Source organism: Hylobates moloch, unplaced genomic scaffold (assembly GCF_009828535.3).
Source record: "Hylobates moloch isolate HMO894 unplaced genomic scaffold, HMol_V3 SCAFFOLD_4, whole genome shotgun sequence".
NCBI classification, from domain to species: Eukaryota; Metazoa; Chordata; class Mammalia; order Primates; family Hylobatidae; genus Hylobates; species Hylobates moloch.
In genome coordinates, this window is record NW_026652279.1 from 138,866,724 (window position 1) to 138,887,478 (window position 20,755).

The 20,755-nt window shown below is 36.6% G+C and overlaps 1 protein-coding gene across 7 annotated transcripts in view; it reads left to right on the forward strand.

The window, feature by feature from the left end:
• The window catches only part of SLAIN1 (SLAIN motif family member 1), a 114,655-nt gene that overhangs the window by 16,373 nt on the left and 77,527 nt on the right, over positions 1-20,755 (forward strand). For 4 of the 7 annotated variants that reach the window (XM_032151061.2, XM_032151057.2, XM_032151059.2 and 1 more), the window contains exon 2: positions 4,080-4,219. In XM_032151061.2, the coding sequence (XP_032006952.2) occupies positions 4,080-4,219 (140 nt within the window). Of the gene's footprint in view, positions 1-4,079; positions 4,226-20,755 lie in introns of all 7 variants that reach the window. The other 3 variants (XM_058438002.1, XM_058438001.1, XM_058438003.1) reach the window with 1 other exon arrangement.

Below are 20,755 nucleotides of genomic sequence, written 5' to 3' on the forward strand. Positions count from 1 at the left end.
TTCTCTTGGGTAAATACTTCCGACTTCAGTGTCTGGAACAGAGAGTAAGTGTAGGTTAACTTTTTAAGAAGCTGCCAAACTCTTTTCCAAAGTGGTTTCACCATTTTTCATTTCCATCACCAGGGTGTGAAGTTTGCAGTGGCACCAAATCTTTTTTAACACTTGCTATGGCTAGTATTTTTCGTTTTAGCCATTCTAATAGGTATGTAATAGAATTGCATTGTGGTCTTAGCTATTTTTCTAATGACTGATGATGAACATCTTTTCATATAGCTGTTTGCCATAATAGGTTTTCTTTGGTGAAATGTGTAATCGAAGCTTTTGTCTATTTTTAAAATTGAATTGTTTACTATTTGTAGTTTCTTGTTTTCTGCATAAAAGTTCTTTGGTAGATACATGATTTGCAAATAGTCTTTCCCAATCTGTGGTTTATCACTCATCCTTTTAGCAATGTCTTTCAAAAGAGAAGTTTTTAATTTTGATAAAGTCCAATTGATATTTTTTTCTTTTATGGATCATATTTTCAGTCTTATAAATTGTATCTAAGAAGCATTTGCCAACTCAAGGACACAAATACTTTTACCTTTGGTTTCTTATAAAAGTGTTACAGTTTCAAGTTTTACATTTTTGTCTGTGCTTTATTTTGAGTTAGTTTTGGATATTGTTTGTATTGTAGATCAAAATTTTTTTTTGTTCCCTTACATATAGATACCCATTTTGTTCCAGCACCATTTATTTAAAAGACTATGCTTTAAATTGTATTTTACTAAAAATCCTCCATATATGTGTGGTTTTATTTCTGGGCTATTTTTTTCCACTAATCCATTTATTTTTATGCTACACTAAACTGTTTTCATTACTGTCATGAGCTTCAGTCAGTGGTATAACTCTCCATTTTTTTTTTAACATTTGTTTGGCTATTCTAAGATCTTTGCATTTCTATATGAATTTCAGATCATCTACATTTCTACAAAAAAGCCTGCTGGAATTTCTATTGGGATTTTGCAAATTATGTGGACCAATTTAAGGAGAATTGACATCTTAATATTTAGTTTTCTTACGAATATGGCATATCTCTCCAGTTATGTCCTCTTTAATTCTCAGAATGTTTAGTAGTCTTCAGTGTTCAGGTCCTACACATCTTTTATCTGATTTATCCTTAAGTATCTTATGGTTTTTTAAAAAATGCTATCATAAATGAAAAGTGAAATTTTAAAAATATGAATTCATTTGTTATTAATATATGTAAGTATACAATTGACTTTCCTACATCAATATGGTATCTTACAATCTTGCTACTAAACTCACTTATGCTATTATCATTTTTGTAGATTCTTCAGATTTTTTTACATAGATGATCATGTCATCTGTGAATAAAGACAGATTTACTTGTTTCTTTCCAATGTAAATGTTTTTAATGTAATGTCTGATTGCATTGGCTAGGATCTTCAGCAGAGTGTTAAATAGAAGTGATGAGAGCCAATGTCTGTGTCTGTTTGATATCACAGGCAAAGCAGCCTTTTACCATTAACTATGCTGTTTTTGTAGATGCCTTCAATCAGGTTGAGGATGTTTCTTTCTGTTTCCGATTTGATGAGAATTTTTATCAGGAGTGGATGTCAAATGCTTTTTTTTTCTATCGATATTATATACTTTTTCTATTTTAGTTAATCTGGTAAGTTATATTGATGTTTGAATTTGTACCAACTTTTTATTTCTGATATAAACCCCTCTTATTAATGGTGAAGTATGCTAATGGTAAAGTTAGACTCAATTTACTGAAATATTTAGACTTTTTACATCTGTGTTCATGTGTGATATTGGCCGTTAATTTCTTAATTTGTAATGTCTGATTTTGGTATCAAGGTAATACTGCCCTAATAGGATGTATTAGGATGTATTCCCTCCTCTTCTGTTTTTTGGAAGAGTTTGTGAAAAACTGATGTTTTCTTTAAATACTTGGTAGAGTTTAGCAGTAAAGTCTTCTGGGCCCAGGCTTTTCTTTGTGGGTAGTTTTTAATTTTTTTTTCAATTACTTTTCCGGCTGTTTACTTTTAACTTATTTGTATGCCCATGTTTAAGGTGCATTTCCTGTAGGAAGCATATAATTGAGTCTTTTGTGACACTTCCACCTCCTTTTAAGGAAAAACTTGTCCGCAAGCTTATCAGATGATTTTCCCTCAGTTTCTGTTGGCTAGGATTGTATTTGGGGCTTGGGCCTAAACCAGTCATAGGCAAAGGGGAACAATGAAAATATCATGATTGGGTTAGTGGAGTGCCTCTCAAGGTGTGGGCTCCAGACCAGTAATATTAGCATCATCTGGACACTTCTTAGAACTCCAGATTCTTTGACCCTATGCATCAAACTTAAGGGATGTGGTTTAACAGTTTGTCTTAACAAGATGTTCAAGTAATTTTGAGGCATGAGACATTGAGAATAACTGGCCTGGACTAACCCATACTTGTGAGTAGGGAGAAGTACCCTGTACCGGACAGTTTAGGGTATATTGCAAGGAATGGAAGGGATTATTACCTACATAGGTAGGTGATAATCTTGCCATAGTAGGACGGAGGTGGGGCCCAAGAATATGAATTTTTTACTATATATACTCTTGATGGAGTCACAACTGTGTAACACACTCTAAGGAAAAAAAATAATATATTGGACTTACAATTAAATCCATTGAGATCTATATTTTAGAGTCCTCATCTGTGACTGGAGTGAGCAAACTGTCCTAAGGGCAAATCAGAGTTGTTGCATGTTTTGTATGGTGGGTAAGATACGATTTTACATTTTTAAATGATGAAAAAAATACAAAGAATGTGAAAACTATGGGAAATTCAACTTTCAATGTCTATAAATCAATTTTAAAGGAACACAGCCATGTTTATTTGCTTACATATTGTCTAGGATGCTTTTGGACTGGAATGGCAGGGCTGAGTAGTTGTGACAGAGATCATGTGGCTTACAAAGCCTGAAATATTTACTTGCTGGCCCTTTACAGAAAACGTTTGGCAATCCCTGATCTATAAGAATAATTTACCAAAGAATAGTACATTCCCCAACCATCTTGGATAACTGATAAATTACTCTAATAGGTGAACGTTTTGTCTAGAACAGTAAAAGTGTGAATAATGAAGTATGTTATTTCAAGAATATGTGCTCATTAGAATTGTGGTAGCTTTGTTGGAAGGAAGATTACTTTAGATTTGTAATTAATGTAAGCTTATAGTAGTAAGGTGTCATGTATTAGAGCCAGCAGTTTTGGGGAGGTAACTCACCCTCCCTCCTTTTTTAGTTAACTGCTGCTTATTCCTCAAGATAAACCTTTCTGTATAGCCCTATCACTGAAAATATTCTAAAATCTACCTTAACATGGCGTATTAATGAGAGAAACTTTTTTATAACTTGCAGTGCCTCCGGGTAGTTATTTTGAATACTACCCATTATTGTGTAATGGTGTAGGTGCTAAAAGTGAAATCTTCCTAAAACATATTTTTTAAAGCTCTTTGTTTGGCTTTAATGAAAAAGAAGCATATACCAAGGTTAGTATAGATTTGAGACAGGAGAAATATGTGATTATGTAAGGGTTCAAAGAATCAACTGACTGGCTTTTATGGGTGTTTAGACTTATTTTTAAAAAATACACATGAGATTTGCTTTGTTTGCCACCTCGTGTTTACCTTCATGAGCCCAAGTTTTCAAAAGATTCTGTTGCCAAAGAGAAAGATGAAAATTTTCATTTCTTGACATGTCAATAGAGATAGTAAGATCATGATAGTGCCTTTTTAGGGCTAGTTTAGTTAAAAAAAAAAAAAAAAGCCTTTGATCTCTGATGCTGAAACACACAGTTGGGGGAAAATTGTTAGACCTTTTTTTGGAAGTTCTCACCAGGCTACAGGAAGTGTCATATTCTATTTGGGGATATTTGCCTGTTAAAAACTATTTCTGATATTTTGAGGTGATCAAATATGAGTTCTGTTTCTATGGAAATTGTTAAATACGTGTTGCTTTCCCCAGAGAGAGGTACTCTCTGTATACCTATATCATAACTATAATGTAGATTTCTTTTTTTAAGGTTATACACTGGCTCTTCAAAGACGTTCACCTCATCAGAGAAATCCCTGACTCCTTTGCAGTGGTGTAGACATGTCCTAGATAACCCAACTCCTGAGATGGAAGCAGCGAGACGTTCCCTGTGCTTTAGACTGGAGCAAGGTAATTGTGAGTGTGTGCATTTACATTCTCCAACTCTTGTCACTCTCAGTGCTGCTTTTGTTGCTGGTTTTGGAATAAACATTTCAATTGAAAATTCTTACCCTGAGGTGCAGCTGTTGCATGCAATTTGCATCACATGTATTACACATCAAGCTTTCTCAATGTAGGATATGTTTAGTTTTGTGCTTGATTTTAGCCATATTTTTAGTTTGCTTTAGTATATATTGCAATGTAGGAACACACATTTTATTTCTTTTTTTTTTTTTCTGTTTGCAAATATACCAGTCAGTAAAATGGTCAGTTATCAGTGCCCTGGGGTCGGTACAAGGTTGTGTGGGCTGGCTTCTAAGGCAGAAAACAGGGTTTCATGGGGATCTGAGTACTGACCTTATTGAGTGTCTTTAACATTTAGTTGGATATATAACTGGAAGTGCTAACCTTTAAAACTAAGAAATCTTCATATTGTCTGTAACATTAATTAACTTATGGAGTCTAACAGAAGTTTAAATTTAAAAAAAAGGGCAGTTGGAAAAACAGCAAAAATGAATGAATGGTACTCAGTTCCTTGCTATTTGATGCAGGGAACTACTTGAAGCTGTAATTATGTAGGCTTTTGGCTTGTCTCTTAACCTCTGGGCATCTGTTTCATCCTCTGGGAACACTGTTTCTATTCCGTGGACCACCTGCATCCAAATCATACATGAGCTTGAAAGTACAGATTCTGGAACCTCCAGATTAAAGAATCATACTGTCTGAGGGTAGGGTCAGGGGAATCTGCATTGACAAGTTCACCAGTGTGATTCTCATGTACACTGACATTTGAGAACGCTGCCCATGAAGCTCTTCGAGGATAATGAATAACATATTTGGACATAAGACAAAGTATAATAGATAATGCTTCTAGAGCTCTTAATTCTGTGACATTCATTACCTTTACATTCTTGACATCCTTCATCTTATTCAGTCTAACTTAACTCACCTTTAGAGGTGAGAAATACGAAGTTTAGAGAAGTTCCCAGGGTTACAAGGCAGAATGATACTCAGGGAAAGAGTCAGAGCCAGGGTCTCTCTGAAACCAGAGACTCCATACTTAATTAGTATTCTGTACTGCCGTATTGGCATGGTCATAAGTAAATATCAACAGAAATCTGTTTTAAATACTTGGAAGGTTGGATGAAAGAATGTATTTTATTAGCATTTTAACTGAAATGAAACAGGTGACTTAATAATGGAAAGTTGAAGAGCAGTGTAGGGACAAAGGCATGTTAGGGTTAAAACTTTGGTGATAGATGCTCATCTAACAGAGCAGCCATCTCAGAGTCGGAGGCTGTAGTATTCATTCTGTTCCCATTTACCTGAGTGACTCTAAGAAAACTGACACGGTTTGGCTCTGCGTTCCCAGCCAAATCTCATCTCCATTTGTAATTCTCACATGTAGAGGGAGGCACCTGGTGGGAGGTGACTGGATCATGGGGGCGGTTTCCCCCATGCTGTTCTCGTGATAGGGAGTTCTCATGAGAGTTGACGATGTTAAGTGTGGCACTTCCTCGCTCTTTCACTTTCTCTCTCTTCTGCCACCATGTAAGGATGTGCCTTGCTTCCCCTTTACCTTCCACTATGATTGAAAGTTTCCTGAGGCCTCCCCAGCCATGTGGGACTGTGAATCAATTAAGCCTCCTTTCTTTATAAATTACCCAGTCTCAGGTAGTATCTTTATAGCAGTGTGAGAACAGATTAATAAACAAACCATTAAATCCCTTTGGATTAACTCTTTGAAGGGTTATATAGACCATTCCTAAGCCTCCTTACTTAATCCTTGACTCAGTGACTTATATCTCCATTTTAATATATGAATTTGGCTCAATAATTTGAAGTAAAATTCAAATTGAATTCAGAATTACAGTCCTTTATCTCAGGGGTCAACAAACTTTTTTTGAAAGGAGATAGTCAATATTTTAGATTTTGTGGGCTGCATAACCTCTGTCATGACTTTTCAACTTAGCCATGCCCAGAAAACAATGATCAATGCAGAAATTAATGAATGAGGATGCGTTCCAATATAACTTTATTTACAAGCACTGACATTTGAATTTTGTGTGGTTTTTCACATGTCAAAAAATGTATATATTTTTCCCAATTATTAAAAAAATACGAAAACCTTTCTTAGCTGGTGAATTATTACAAAAGCCGGAATGGGCTGGATTTGGGGTACCCTCGGCCACAGTTTAACTACCCCAGCATTATGTCATTTGCACACGAGATAGATTTACATACATATAAGCACTATGTCATTTGCACACTAGATAGATTTACATATAAGGTTAAGTTTTCTAAAAATAGAAGAGAAACTTTTAAAAAGTATAAGTAATCATAATTGGTGGTTGCTATTGAGATATTAGACTAAGTGCTTCATTATCTAATTTTCCTTTCATTGATGTGGAGCTCAGGCAGAATCGTGAGGTCATGAGGATATGAACTGGCATACTGCAGTTCTGTTCACGATGTAATTTATTTAAACTTCCTGTAAAAGTTTAGAGAGCAAGTTTTTCAAAACCAAAATTAGTCTTTTACTTAATTTGTGTATAAGCTCAAAACTTCTTTTGCTGTGAGACTAAATGTTTTTATTCTAGAGATCCATAATCCATAATCCTGTTGAGATAAGAAGTGACCAATTAGGTTGTTTACTGGAGAAAATTCTCTTTTTTAAAAAATTCAACTTATATTTAATAAAATATGTCTATAGTTTAAAAAATAGTCTTACAACTGTTTTAAGACAAATACGAAATTGCTGCCCCAATCTCTCATGCCCTTTTTATTTCCCAGATGTACTTAAGAAAAGCTATTTGTTTTGGTTTTACTGTTTACCTCTCTCTTTAAATTCCATGTTTATATGGCCATTGCTTTGAATTTTTCATTTTAAACATTATCCATTGGCTTTTGACTTTGGATGATGAAGATTTAATTCTTTTACACCTCACTCCTATGTTTTTCCTCTGCATGTCCTTTCTATGTAACCTTTTACCAACTGTAGGGGACATCAGTATTTATTATGATAGAAAGTTATATTCAAGCCATGCAATATTTTATCATTTCTTTTTCCATCTAACTTTTTTGCTTTTGATACAGATTCTTGCTCTGTGCCCAGGCTGGAGTGCAGTGGTGCAATCTCAGCACACTGCAACATCTGCCTCCTGGGTTCAAGGGATTCTCTGGCCTTAGTCTCCTGAGTAGCCGGGATTACAGGTACAGGCAACCACGCCTGGCTAATTTTTGTATTTTTAATAGAGATATGGTTTCACCATGTTGGCCAGGCCGGTCTTGAATGCCTGATCTTAGGTAATCCACCCACCTCGGCCTCCCAAAGTGCTAAGATTACAGGCGTGAGCCACTGTGCCCAGCCCATCTAACATTTTTTTTAGAATTAATTGGAAAAAAGACGCTTACTTTTGTTGTTGTTGTTGTTGCTGTTATAATTTATAAGACAAGGTCCTTGTCATTAATTTATCCCCAAACTCTCTTGATGAACCATCCGCAGCATAAGACACATAAATCCAAGAATTTTGTTTTGTTACTGTCCTTCAGGCAGCGCTCTGTTCTCTTACTCTAATTGGAACTAGTCATCTTTAGCCTCTGAAGAGCCATCATGGTGGGACTTTCTTTTGCTTATCCTGGGAATTCCTCTGGCCCCTCTTCAGTGCTATGTTACCTGCTTCTGAGATACAAGTACTTTCCTTTCTATTCCATTAAAAGAAAGGAATATTTCTGCGTTTGCTTTTTTGGGAGAGTAGAGGGAAAAAGGATATGTGAGAGGTAAATTTTGAGAACCTCCTGTGTTTGAAAACGTCTTTATTCCTACTTTCACCCTTGTGCAGGATTGTTATTTGGGTTAGGTATAGAATTCTAGGTTAAAAACCATTTCCCACAGAGTTTAGAAGGCATTATTCCATTATATTTTAGCTTCGGGGTTGCTGTTGAAATCCAGCACCATTCTCATTTCTGATTCTTATTTGTGACCTTTCTACCTAAAATAACATGAATATTTTAGAATATTGTCTTTTATTCTTGGTATTCTGAAATTTCGTTTATTTTGTGTGTGCTAGAAACTTTAGTTCTGCAAAATTTCTTGCATTATTTCTTTGTATTCGTACCCCTCCGCCCTTGTTCTCTCTATTCTTTCTAGATACTCCTGTGGGTCAGAATCACCTGGATTGATGTTCAGATTTTATATTTTTCTCTCTCGCTTTCTAATCTTGATTTTGTTGCTGTTGTTGTTCTACTTTCTTGGAGATTAAAAACACACACACACACACACACACACACATCTTCTAAACTCTTCTGCTGCATATTGAGTGACTTCTATATACCAGGTACCATTGTAGGTGATGGAGATGCATCAGTGAACAGCACAGATATTAAGTCTCTGTCCTCATTGAGCTCACCTTCTGGTATTCAGATTTTCACTTAGTCCTCCAGATCTGTAAGGTATTTTTATTTGTGTTTATATCCTTAAATCTAGTGGCTTTCTATTTCAGTTTATTCAGGTAATGAAGCCTGTCTTTGATAAAAGTAGGAGAGGAGCAGTTGCCTGAGCAGGCAGGGTGGGGAGCTGGAGGGTTTAAGTGCTTTCCTATAGATTTTCAGTCATCCGGTTTTTTTCACTTCACCACAGAACTCCCTACCCTCTGTGGTACTTCACACCTACGATTCCAGAACCTTGCCAGGTCCTTATTGGTTTCTTTTTGCTGTAAGGCCATAGAGCAGAGGATGTCAAAACCCAAGTCTGTTTCCGCTTTTCATTTCTAAGATGTTGTGACCATCCCCAGTGTGATAATTGTCTCCTGTCCCATTCAGTCTTCCCATGGGTTTATAAAAGTTTGAGTTTAACTCTTACTGTAGTGTGGTTTTATAAGAGAATAGGGAGGAATTCATAGTTAATCCCCCATATTGAAGAATACTTACTGGCTTCCAATTAGGGGGGTCCTTTGTCAATGATGGTTAATTGACAGATATCAAAAATTATGGTTTTGACCCACACTTTATTCATAACATAAAGATTTAATTGGAATAATGTGAGCTTTCCATATTTTTGGTTTCAATAATTCTCTAATAAAGCATTTTTCTTTTTGCTTAGACTTAATTTCTCCCTTGGGCAGTCAGCATTTTTGAGTAACAGATATTACTGAGTGTTTTCTTTGAGACTAGGGTTGTTTCTTTTCATTTGAATATAAATTGCCCGAGGGACTGGACTTTGTTTTGTTGAGCACCAGTTCTCTAACTCCTAGAAGGGCACCTGACACAAAATAGATGCTGTTGCTAAAGTAAACTAATATTTTAATTTTTTTTTTGAGCCCAGTGTAACTATTAGTACTGTTTCAGTTTCGGTTTTGAATAATTTAAGATGGGTCGGGGTCCTTGCAACATTTTCCTTATTAGCCACCTCCTATATTCAGGGCATATACTAGCATCAGTTGAAGTATCAGCTTGCAGTATTGCTTTCCCATTCACAAGCATGTTTCCTTTAAAACAATCAGTTTCTACTTATCTTACACATTATGTTGCAAAGTGATTAATTGAAGTCCTTAGGAGTTATACATCTCCCTCTATATACACAGAAATTAAAGACACTTCACTAAGAAATTCACAGCCATGAGTAGGAGTGATGAGAGGTAAACAAAGGGTAAAGCTACCCTCTCGATTTCACCCTCTTCCTCTCTGCATTATGCTTTTGTCTCTCATACTCTTAACTCTTTCATTGACAGATAGGTAAAAGTTCCTTAATGTGAGGCTGGAGTTTCAGATGAGATGCTGCTTATGTAATATTTGAGCAAATATTTTTGAAACTTCGTTCCTCTTTTTTGACCTTAATGTTTTGAAAAGAAAATTCTTCAAAAAGTAAAGATTAGTTCCTTTGTAGGAAATGTAGAGAGGGGCATAGTTGTGAGGAGCCAGAATGCTTCTGGTGGGCAGAGCTGGTCTTAAACCCTCTTCTACCTTATTTCCTCTTTACCTTAGGCTGTTAGTCCAGGCTGTTTTCTTGGCTGCAAGTTAGCCACGGTGGTAAGTTAGCCATCCCTCCTTGTTTATGGAGTAAGCATCCCCAGGAAACCATCTGAGTAAGGGTTTGTCAAGATTGGTTTCTGTAGGTCCATCTGGCTGCATTTCTCCCAAGATTGTCTCTAACTGCACAATTGCTAATGAGCTCATTTGTACTGTAACTTATTGCAGGGCCCAGGCCTATTTCTCTTCTTGCTGTCTACATTTGTGATTTCATAGATTCCTCAAAAAGCTTTCATGATGTATCTGACAACTTTTGACCCTGGGCCTAGATAACAAAACTTGCTAAGTTATGAGAGAATGTGTGGGACATAGTTAAACTTTGTCTTGAGGTTGTGAGAACAAGCTTATTAGAATTCTGCCCTTCTGCAGAAAGTTTTTTTTTCTGAAGAAAATGAAGGAAAGGGATTTTCATAAGATTTAATTTTGTAGGCAGACAGCACCTGCATTATCACTTTTTTTAAAATTTTGCTAAAAAATATGTTGTCTTCACAACCACAATTTTGCAAATGGTTAAATATTTTTTAAAAGATACAATAAGATAGTTATTTTTAGTGCATATAGCATATTCCTACAGATGACTAATATGTATGTAATACCCCTAATTCTTATAGGGAATATTAATTGACTTGGATCTAAGAAACCTTTTTTTTTTTTTTTTTTTTTTTTAAAGACAGTGTTTTACTCTTGCCTAGGCTGGAGTGCAGTGACGCAATCACGGCTCACTGCAGTCTTGACCTCCCTGGGCTCAAGTGACCCTCCCACCTTAGCTTCCCAAGTAGCCAGGACTGCAGATGTATGCTACCATACCTGGCAAATTTTTTGTAGGGGCGGGATTTTGCCATGTTGCCCAGGCTGATATTGAACTCCTGGGCTCCAGCAATCTGCCCACCTTGGCCTCCCCGTGCTGGGATTATAAGCATGAGCCACTGTGCTTGGCCCTAAGAAACTTTTTGTTATAAATTGTAAAACTTATTATCTTCTTTTCCAAGCTGATCTTTTCATATTCAAATTTTACAATTTATAAAGCCTTATGTATCATGTAGTCAGCACAGTCAAGTTACTTAAGTTTTCTCAGCCTCTTTTACATTTGTATTTATTTTGTAGTGTTGTTAAAAGGAAATAGATATTTGTAAATTAGATGAGATAATGGCTCAAATATTAGGTCTCTCCCCCTTATTTGAATAGTGTAAGTGGCTTTTTTGAATAATCTCCAGAAAGTAATGTTAAAAGTGAAATAACATTGCTGGAAATTAAATCTCCTGGCATCTCTAAATCTGCAGTCTGTTGGTATAAAGTTAACTAATAAAGCCTAGAATAGAATAATTTCTTTTTGTTCCCCCCAAAGCACTGGCCACTTATTTGAGTATGCAGTCTTCGACAAAGCTCAGTATCTTGGTTGGTTTTTCTCTTTTGAAGATGGTCCTAATGATGTTTGCTTTCCATTTCAAGGCACCTTGTTTTGTGAACTTCTTTTTATTTAGTTGTTAATGTATGTGCCTTTTTCCAAATAGATTAAGCTCTGAAGATGGAGGTCTGTACCTAAAATTGTTTTTTGAATCGCCAGTGCTTAATACATTTTTCAGCATGTTTTAAGTACTTATTTTTTTTTTGTTTTTTTTGTAATTGACTAATTTGAGTATGTTTAAATTTTTTAAGTTGGGAAAAAAAAAAAAAAAAATTTTTCATTGAACATTTGGTGTTGTAAATGGCATCCTACTGGCCAAGCCAAAAAAAAAAAACCTCAAAAAAACAAAACAGAGTGGTGTTCATTAAAGTGTTAGTTCTGAGCTTGGGGGTTTCAGTCTGTTTTGTTCATTGCTGTGACTCTTTCTCTACCTGGAATAACTCCCATCACACTGTAGGTGTTGCATGCTAGTTGCTGAAGGAGTGAATATGGCAGAAGTTTTCACCTTAATAGTTATGCCTCATCCCTGCTCCACTGTGATTGAGAGGGTGGTCCTTATTTCTAGGGCCTTGCCTAGTAAGTGGGGACATTTAGCAGATTTCACAGGGCTATTTTAGAAAGATTTCTGGAAATTTCGGATGTGAAATTACTTCAGAAATGTGGAGTACTACATAGATATACAGAAACATTCCTAATGTACAGATTTTCATTTAGAAATTGAACCTAAAATACAGAGAATCCTCTTTGCCTGGCTACCTATACTTCATAGAAAACTAAGTGTGTTTTCGGCAGAGGGTGGGTATCTGTTTACCTACAAATTAAGATATTTGTTAGGGATCTTACACTGAACAATTTTGTAAGTGTAGTTTATTCAACAATCATAGAAAATCCATGACAATCTCTTTAGTTGGTTGTTTTTATTTTATTTTTTATTAGATCTATATGTATTCCATTTCTAACTTGCCCAGCTTTCTACCCCCACCCCCCCACCCCTTTAGAATAAAAATAACAAAACTGCATAGAACTTTCATGGGTAGGATTAACTCACTTGATATCCTAAATTGAAATAAGGCTAATCTAGGGTCTTTGGTAAATTTCATGCATGAGGCTGGGATGTTAAATAACCAAATAATGATCAAAAGCTTATCTAAGTAATTTGAAACACCCAATATGTGGCTCAGTTAATTTGGGGCCAGTTAGTAAAAGCTTATCTTGGCTTAAGGTACTTGAATGTCTATAACTATTGAATCAGGACAGGTCACATTGGAGCAGAGTAGGTATACTTTTCACAAATAGTGGAGGCCTACACAATTATATCCTTGGCTCATGTTTCGCTATGACCATCTGTCATTTCCTCTGGGATTATATACTAAGGAAATGTGAATAGAAATTACCCCATTCATTGAGTTTTTCTTTTATCTTCGTATGGTACCAGTTCCCAATCTTATTTTAGTTGTTATAAAAGAGTGTTAATGTCCAAATTTAGCTGATGAAGAAAAAAGTTGTAGACTAATCCACAATTCTGCAAGTGACCCTTTCTTTTGTTAAAATCCACACAGATTGAACTGAGACATTAAGCTTATCAAATGTCTGTCTTCTGGAACCTGTCCAGTCTCTCCTTGCTTGGCCCAAGATGTTATCCCCACCAGCTCATATTTCTAGTCTCGAGATGCTCTGTCAAACTTGGAACACAAAATTAAAACTTAGTCTGTGGGGTTCATTTTGGGTAAGCTTTGTAAAGAATTTCTTTTCTCACTGGAAAAACAATCTGGAATCATATTGGAATTTTTGTGCAGAGACAGGGTCTCCTGATATATGCTATCATTGCTGTGTGCTAAGAATGGAAAATGCGTTGTCATAGCTGTGGGATTTCATCACATCTTTATGTTGCTTTGCTCTTATGTTCAGAATAGTCCCAGTGCATTTGCTTCAGTATTGGCAATGATTTAGTACAGTAACAGATAATAAGGGATTGTGCTTCTATGAAATTTGTAGGTTCAGTCCATTATACCCTACAACCTGATGTGTGTTTGCCAGATTTCCTTAAATAATCCTTTTTTCTTTTGCTAATTTGTACTTGTGTTTCCATGTGGTTTTTTTCCTTTGGTTTCACTGCATTTCTACCATGATTCGAAAAGCGTTTTTCAAAATAAACAATAATGGTTGTTCTGCTGAATTTATTATTGACATGCTATTTTGTTACCTATCTCCACCAAGGAAAAAATAAAACAACAGAGATTCTCCCAAAGTAGTTGTCTACTGCTTTCATACTACTGTGACGGTTGATTAAATTTGACTCTATAGTAGTGAAATTCGTTTTTTTTTTTGGTAGGTGTTGGTACCTGTTCCTTGGGACCTCTACAGAATAGTCAGGTTTAAAGCAAGACTTTCTAGACTCTCTTTTCTGAAACACTGGGCCTTGATCAGATGATTACAATGCATGAAATGTGTTGAGTACTTATTAGGTACAGTCATAGTGCTAAATACAGGGTGCAGTGGCAAGCAAGATGAGCTCGGTGCCTGGCCTTGGGAACATGCATTCTGGTGTGAAAAACAGATGACACAGACAGCAGCTCTTTGTTCTTCCTGTCCCATAAAAGAAGCATAATGATGCAAATGGCAGCCTAACCCAGGGGTATGGTCAGAAAATGATTTCCCAAAGACGGGAGGCATCAGCTGGGACCTGAGAGTCAGTGAGAATTAAGCCAATAACTCTGTGTGTGTGTGTGTGTGTGTGTGTGTCCCCGTCCGTATATGTGTCCGTCTGTTCGTCCATCCAACGGAAGGAGGGGGTGAGGAAGAGTGTCCCAGGCCTTTTCTGTCACTGGGATAAGCCATAACTCAAAGAAGAGTCTTTCAGTCTCGAAGACATTGGAGAGGAAGGATAGCAATAGCATGTGGAAAGGCCTTGCAGTGGGACATGATGTGAGGAAACGGCAGACTGTTGTGGTGGGGGTGTAATGGAGGGAAATGACTCTGAATGAAACTAGAAACTAGATGTGTGCAGCATCTTCAGGGCAGTTAAAGTTTCTGGATTTTATCTTAAAATGGTTGAAAAACCTTTGAATAATTTTTAGTAAAGGAGTGACATAACTGAACAGGTAAGCTACAGGATATTACCTGAATTGTCTTAGAAGGCAGAGCCTTTTTTGGAAATCTGGTGAACTGTGGAGAGTGAAATAGTGGTTTTAGAAATTCTTTGGGTAAGGTTAGGCTTTAGCATTTTTTTAAGGGAGAGTCTTAGATAAACTTGGGAATGTTTTCTTCTTTTTCATTAATATCCCAAATTTCTTGTGTGACTACACGTGAGAAATGGTAGATGAAAATGTGGCCAAGTTCTTGTGGCACTTAATTTACTTTGGAAACATAAGAGTTTGATTTGTTGATGTTCTCAATTATTTATAATATTTGGGAGCTTTAAACTTCTATATGGTAATAAGTTTCATATATTTGAGTTTTGGAGCTCTTGTCAATTTGTGAGTTTAATTTTTTTCTACTGTCATAGTTGTAAGGTTGTATTTCAAGGAACAGTGTATTTAAATGTACTAGTCTTTTGAAATGCGGATTTGCTGTCATCCGGTGTGTCCTGTACTTGTATATATGTATTTGCATATGCATGCTCAGTCTGGTCCTCCATTTTTATAGTATTTTCAGATAAATGAAGTTGGATCAGTAAAAGAATAGCTGCTGGGAAAACAAGCAATTAAATCATAAGTTTTTTGATCATTTTTAATTTCTTAGACATACTGAAGGAAGAATGGACAGGGCTAAGAACCAAGCTGCTTCTCTGAAAGTTGGCCAAAGGAATCTACCAAAATGGGATGGAAAATATGAGAGAAGTGAGGGGACAGAAGAAGACAGACCCAGAACCTCTAACAGGAGTTCTAGAAGCAGGAACGTACTGAACAAAGGAAATAATCAGTAAATAATGGAAGAAAATTTCTTTGACAGATCCTCAGGATGAACTGAGATGAAAAAAAAGCCATGCACCTAGATCTCCTGGTTATTGAATTTCAGATTTTCCAGAATTAAAGATAAACTATTCCTTCATTTGAACGTTATTAGGAGTTTATCTATAGTATAACAATCTTCAGACATTTTATAAGTAATATTGGATGCTAGATAAAAAATTAATATTGTCTTTAAAGTTTTAAGGAAGAAAGTTATTTTCAAACTATAATCCTGTACCGAAGCAAATAAGTATAGAAGCAAAATAAACTTTTGGTTATGCAAAGTGTGGATTTTATCTTAAAATGGTTGAAAGTTTTACCCTTTGTGCACCCTATTTTAACAGTGTGAAAAGTACAAGGAAAAAAGATCACATGAGATCTAGAAAACAGTAGCCTCGGAGATGACCTAGGAGAAGCTGAGAAAGATGAAGATGAAATAAGACAGTGATTGACTCTCAGGCTTGTGATGTTCTTCACCTGGTGGTTGTGTTCTAGAGCAAAATACTTTCTTTACCTTGGTCCTGTCATATCTAGTGATCACCTTATAGCTATCCCAATCACAGCTATAAAACAGAATGAAAATCCAATAAACCTTGACAATGTAAAAATAGAACTGTCAAATCTGGAGATGGATACGGAGAAGGTGCACATGTACTAAATAACCTTTCCTGGTGGGAAATCAGATACCAACAAGGTGATGATTGGATTGTCTATTGTCTATTTAAAGTTATGTACTAAGTATGTAATTGTATTGAAATTATGAAAAACAAAGTGGAAAGTGGGCCTGGGTGGGGAAGGGAAAGAGACTCCTGTTTTAGGCCTTTAATGTATATTTTAGTGTTGTTTTGTGTGCAGGTATTTTAATAAAATCATGAATGGGTTAGTTTTAGGGCCAAAGATAGTTTTCCCTTGGTCAGAACTCTGAATTCCTGTATTTACTTTCTATCGTCTCTTAAGGTTAGTGGGTCAGAGGCCTTTTCTGTTACTGGGATAAGCCATAACTCGAAGAAGAGTCTTTTAGTCTCAGAGACATTGGGGAGGAAGTATTATACAAATTCTCTTCTCATCACTCTTCCATTCAATAACTGACAGCACTTTCTAAAAGCTTGGATTTGCCACCACACTTTACCCAGTCATAGGCATGAAGACTCTTAGTAAAAATCTAGTCTGTCCTTTCAGAGGGAGGGCCCTCTATTTTCAGACATGAGATTTTTTAGCCTATTTCTTCATGTAATTAGATTCTGTAACATATTGCTTACCTTACCTCATTATTCCAGTGTAGAACCTGTAAGTTATTCTAGCTGGTTGTCAGCTTGCATTGTGGCTGTAGTCTAAATTGGAAGCAGCCGTCTGTAACCTGCTTGACAGCATCTCATTGTTGACAAATTATTAGATCACTCTTCTTCCTTGTTCTTTTCAGATTAAATTATTACTTTTCCACAGGCCCTCTTCTCACAGTCCGTGTCCATTTTTATTGTCCTTAAGTTTGATTTAAACTATAGCAGACACACAGACCTAAAGGGAGAATGGCTTCTATAAAAGGGAATTTTTTTTTTTTTTAATCTCCCCTATTAATTGCAGATGGGAAGTCAGAGGATGACTTGTGAAGCTGTAGTGGTCACTCTGGTCCTGGATAATACTGGATTTGATCTGGTATGCTTAAAGCTGTTGTCTTATCTTCAGTTTTGACCAACGATTAAGTGGAAACAATTTGATAGTCGAGATAACTTCCCCTTTCTGACCTTTATTTTTCAGCTCTACTTTGAGACTGTTGTCCTGGTTAAAGAAGTCCCGCAGAAGGATCCAATAATAGTCATGAGGGAAGAGCATTAAATGTGCGATCGTGCAGTGGGTTAAGATCTGAGAAGCAGATAAGGTCTAATCCTTTAATTATGATTAGATGCCTTATCCATTAAGATTATGTTTCCTGTTAAAACCTAAGAAACATTTGACCTTTTAAACTTAGTGTCAAGAATAATTATAAAACTCTGATTTCTGTGGAATAAATGTTATTCAGTAGTACTCCTTATGCAACATGGTGGAATTTGTAACTCTCATTCAACAAATATTTATGAAACATTTACCTGCCAATTGTCAGGAGTGTACAACTGCTTTGTTACTTTTGAACTAAATATATTTTAAAGCTTAATCCTAATATCAAAAGTGATTTTCTTCATTAACTCTAGATATTAATTACATATGAACTAATGAACTCTTGCATTGGGTATTTCTTAAAGATGGTATATAAATCATGTTTTAAAAATATTACATTTTGAGTACAATTGGAAATTTAAAGATTGAGTATCTATAGTATCCTGGGATCATAGGTACTCATACATATATATGATGGTTAATGATTTTTAAGTTATTACATTCATTGTCATAGTTTGAAGGAATGGGAACAGGAAAAGATACAAACTAACTTTCTGATAAGTTTTTCATAGCTAAATTTGAAGACTGTGAGACTTGGGTGTAATGACTAACTTACTTTGATTGAATAGTCCCTAAGACTACCAATTAGGTGCGTTTAGTAGTTCTTCAACCCTTCTTATGTAAATACACTGACAAATACATTACAGTTGAATTCTCTGCATTTCATGCATGTCTGGGAAAGAGTACTGTGAACATCTGCTTCAAAGTAGTAGGACTTCCTAGACCCCATATGCTTGTTTATCAGGTCGTCAAGCACTGTGGAGAAACTAATGCTACTCAAGTTTACCCAATAAAAAATATTGGATCAGATAAGCTGCAAGCCATATGTTACTGCTCCAGAAGGGTTGCTCAGGTTAGAGCCAAGTCAGCAGCACTTACCTACTGTGAACTTACAGCCTTTCCAGAAAGCTTGTATCTCAGTCTGTGCAGAGTTTATAAGAGTGAACCAGTAAATTGCTGTCTTCACCTTGGTTTTTGAATTGTTTTGTTAAAGTTTAATGCAAACATTTGAGCACATCTGTGTGTCAAGAATTTCTATAGGCTCTAGATATGTAAAGATATAATATCACCTAAGAAGTTTTTACCTGAGAGAATGGTTTATGGAAATGGAGATTTTCCTGCCCTGGTGGTTTATGGGTTTGGGTCAGAATGCTGTGTTCTGGGTAAAAGTTCCTGCCAATTTAAGGGAGAATAAAACATACTTAAAGGAGCTCATGTTTCCTGTACCTTCACTGATCTTAGGCCATTTGGTAACTGGTATTTATAAAGGACTAGAAGTTAGATTCCTCTGTTTGGCTTGGAACTGAGGCTTGCATACCTGTTGTATAAAGAAAGAAAAAAGCAGAAGGATTGAAAGTCTCTTAACCTTGCTTCACTTACTTTTTCCTTATTTTCCAGAACTCTGGTAATGAACATCATTAAGAGTCAAGATAGGCCAGGCGCGGTGGCTCACGCTTGTAATCCCAGCACTTTGGGAGGCCGAGGTGGGCGAATCACGAGGTCAGGAGATCGAGACCACGGTGAAACCCCGTCTCTACTAAAAATATAATAAAAAAATTAGCCGGGCGTGGTGGCGGGCACCTGTAGTCCCAGCTACTCGGAGAGGCTGAGGCAGGAGAATGGCGTGAACCCGGGAGGCGGAGCTTGCAGTGAGCCGAGATTGTGCCACTGCAGTCCGGCCTGGGCGACAGAGCGAGACTCTGTCTCAAAAAAAAAAAAAAGAGTCAAGATAAATAAGTAAGAACTGTTGACCTATCCTGACCAAGCTTTTGAAGGTCAGACAGTTCAGTTTTGCTTCTGAGTTGGTAACAACTGAGGAAAGACTAAGTCTCCATAGTTCTCTAGGTAGATACAGCGTAAGAAGCCAGCCCATTGTTTTGAGAGGGCTAGGTTAAACTTCTTTAGAATTAGGAAAAGTGAAAAGTAGAAAACTCCTACAGACTCTTTTCTCCTACCTAGCTTCTAGAACATTTTCTTTCACAATGTAGAATGCTGGCCGGGTGGTGGCTCATGAACTCATGACATGAACTCAGCACCATTATTCTTACTCAAGTGTCCTTTCAGTCTTTTCTTGATCTTTATTACAGTATGTTATGGAAAACTGTAGTGATCGCTTCTCAGCCTTTTGGCTAAGATCAAGTGTGGAAAACTGTAGTGAAGAAGTATCCTGTTGGCCATCACTGCTGTGTCTCAACACCTGATGCTATGGTTCCAGCCCAGCACTTTTGGAGGCTGAGGCGGATGGATCACCTGAGGTCAGGAGTTTGAGACCAGCCTGACCAATATGATGAAACCCCCTGTCTACTAAACATACATAAAACAGCCAGGTGTGGTGGCACATGTCTGTAGTCCCAGCTACTCAGGAGGCTGAGACAGGAGAATTGCTTGAACCTGGGAGGTGGAGGTTTCAGTGAGCTGAGATCGTGCCACTGCACTCCAGCCTGGGTGACAGAGTGAGACTCCATCTCAAAATAAAATAAAAATCAATAAATAAAAAAGAATGTAGAATGTTTTTGCTACAACTTGCTATAACGTTTCATTAAAAAAAGTATTACAATTTGTGAATGCTTGCTGCAGGCTTTCATCCTGTACCCATGAAAAGCCTGTTTATTTCTTCCTACAAACATAACTTTTTTTCATAGGAGAACACTGCAACATTTAAGATGTTATGATTTGCTCCAAATTTCAAAACTAGCATGTGGCAAGATGAAGATTGGAACTCGGGCATCTGAATTCTTTTTATTTTATTTTATTTTATTTTATTATTATACTTTAGGTTTTAGGGTACATGTGCACAATGTGCAGGTTTGTTACATATGTATCCATGTGCCGTGTTGGTTTGCTGCACCCATTAACTCGTCATTTAGCATTAGGTATATCTCCTAATGCTGTCCCTCCCCCCTCCCCCCACCCCACAACAGTCCCCGGAATGTGATGTTCCCCTTCCTGTGTCCATGAGTTCTCATTGTTCAATTCCCACCTATGAGTGAGAACATGCGTTGTTTGGTTTTTTGTCCTTGCCATAGTTTACTGAGAATGATGTTTTCCAGTTTCATCCATGTCCCTACAAAGGACATGAACTCATCATTTTTTATGGCTGCATAGTATTCCATGGTGTATATGTGCCACATTTTCTTAATCTAGTCTATCATTGTTGGACATTTGGGTTGGTTCCAAGTCTTTGCTATTGTG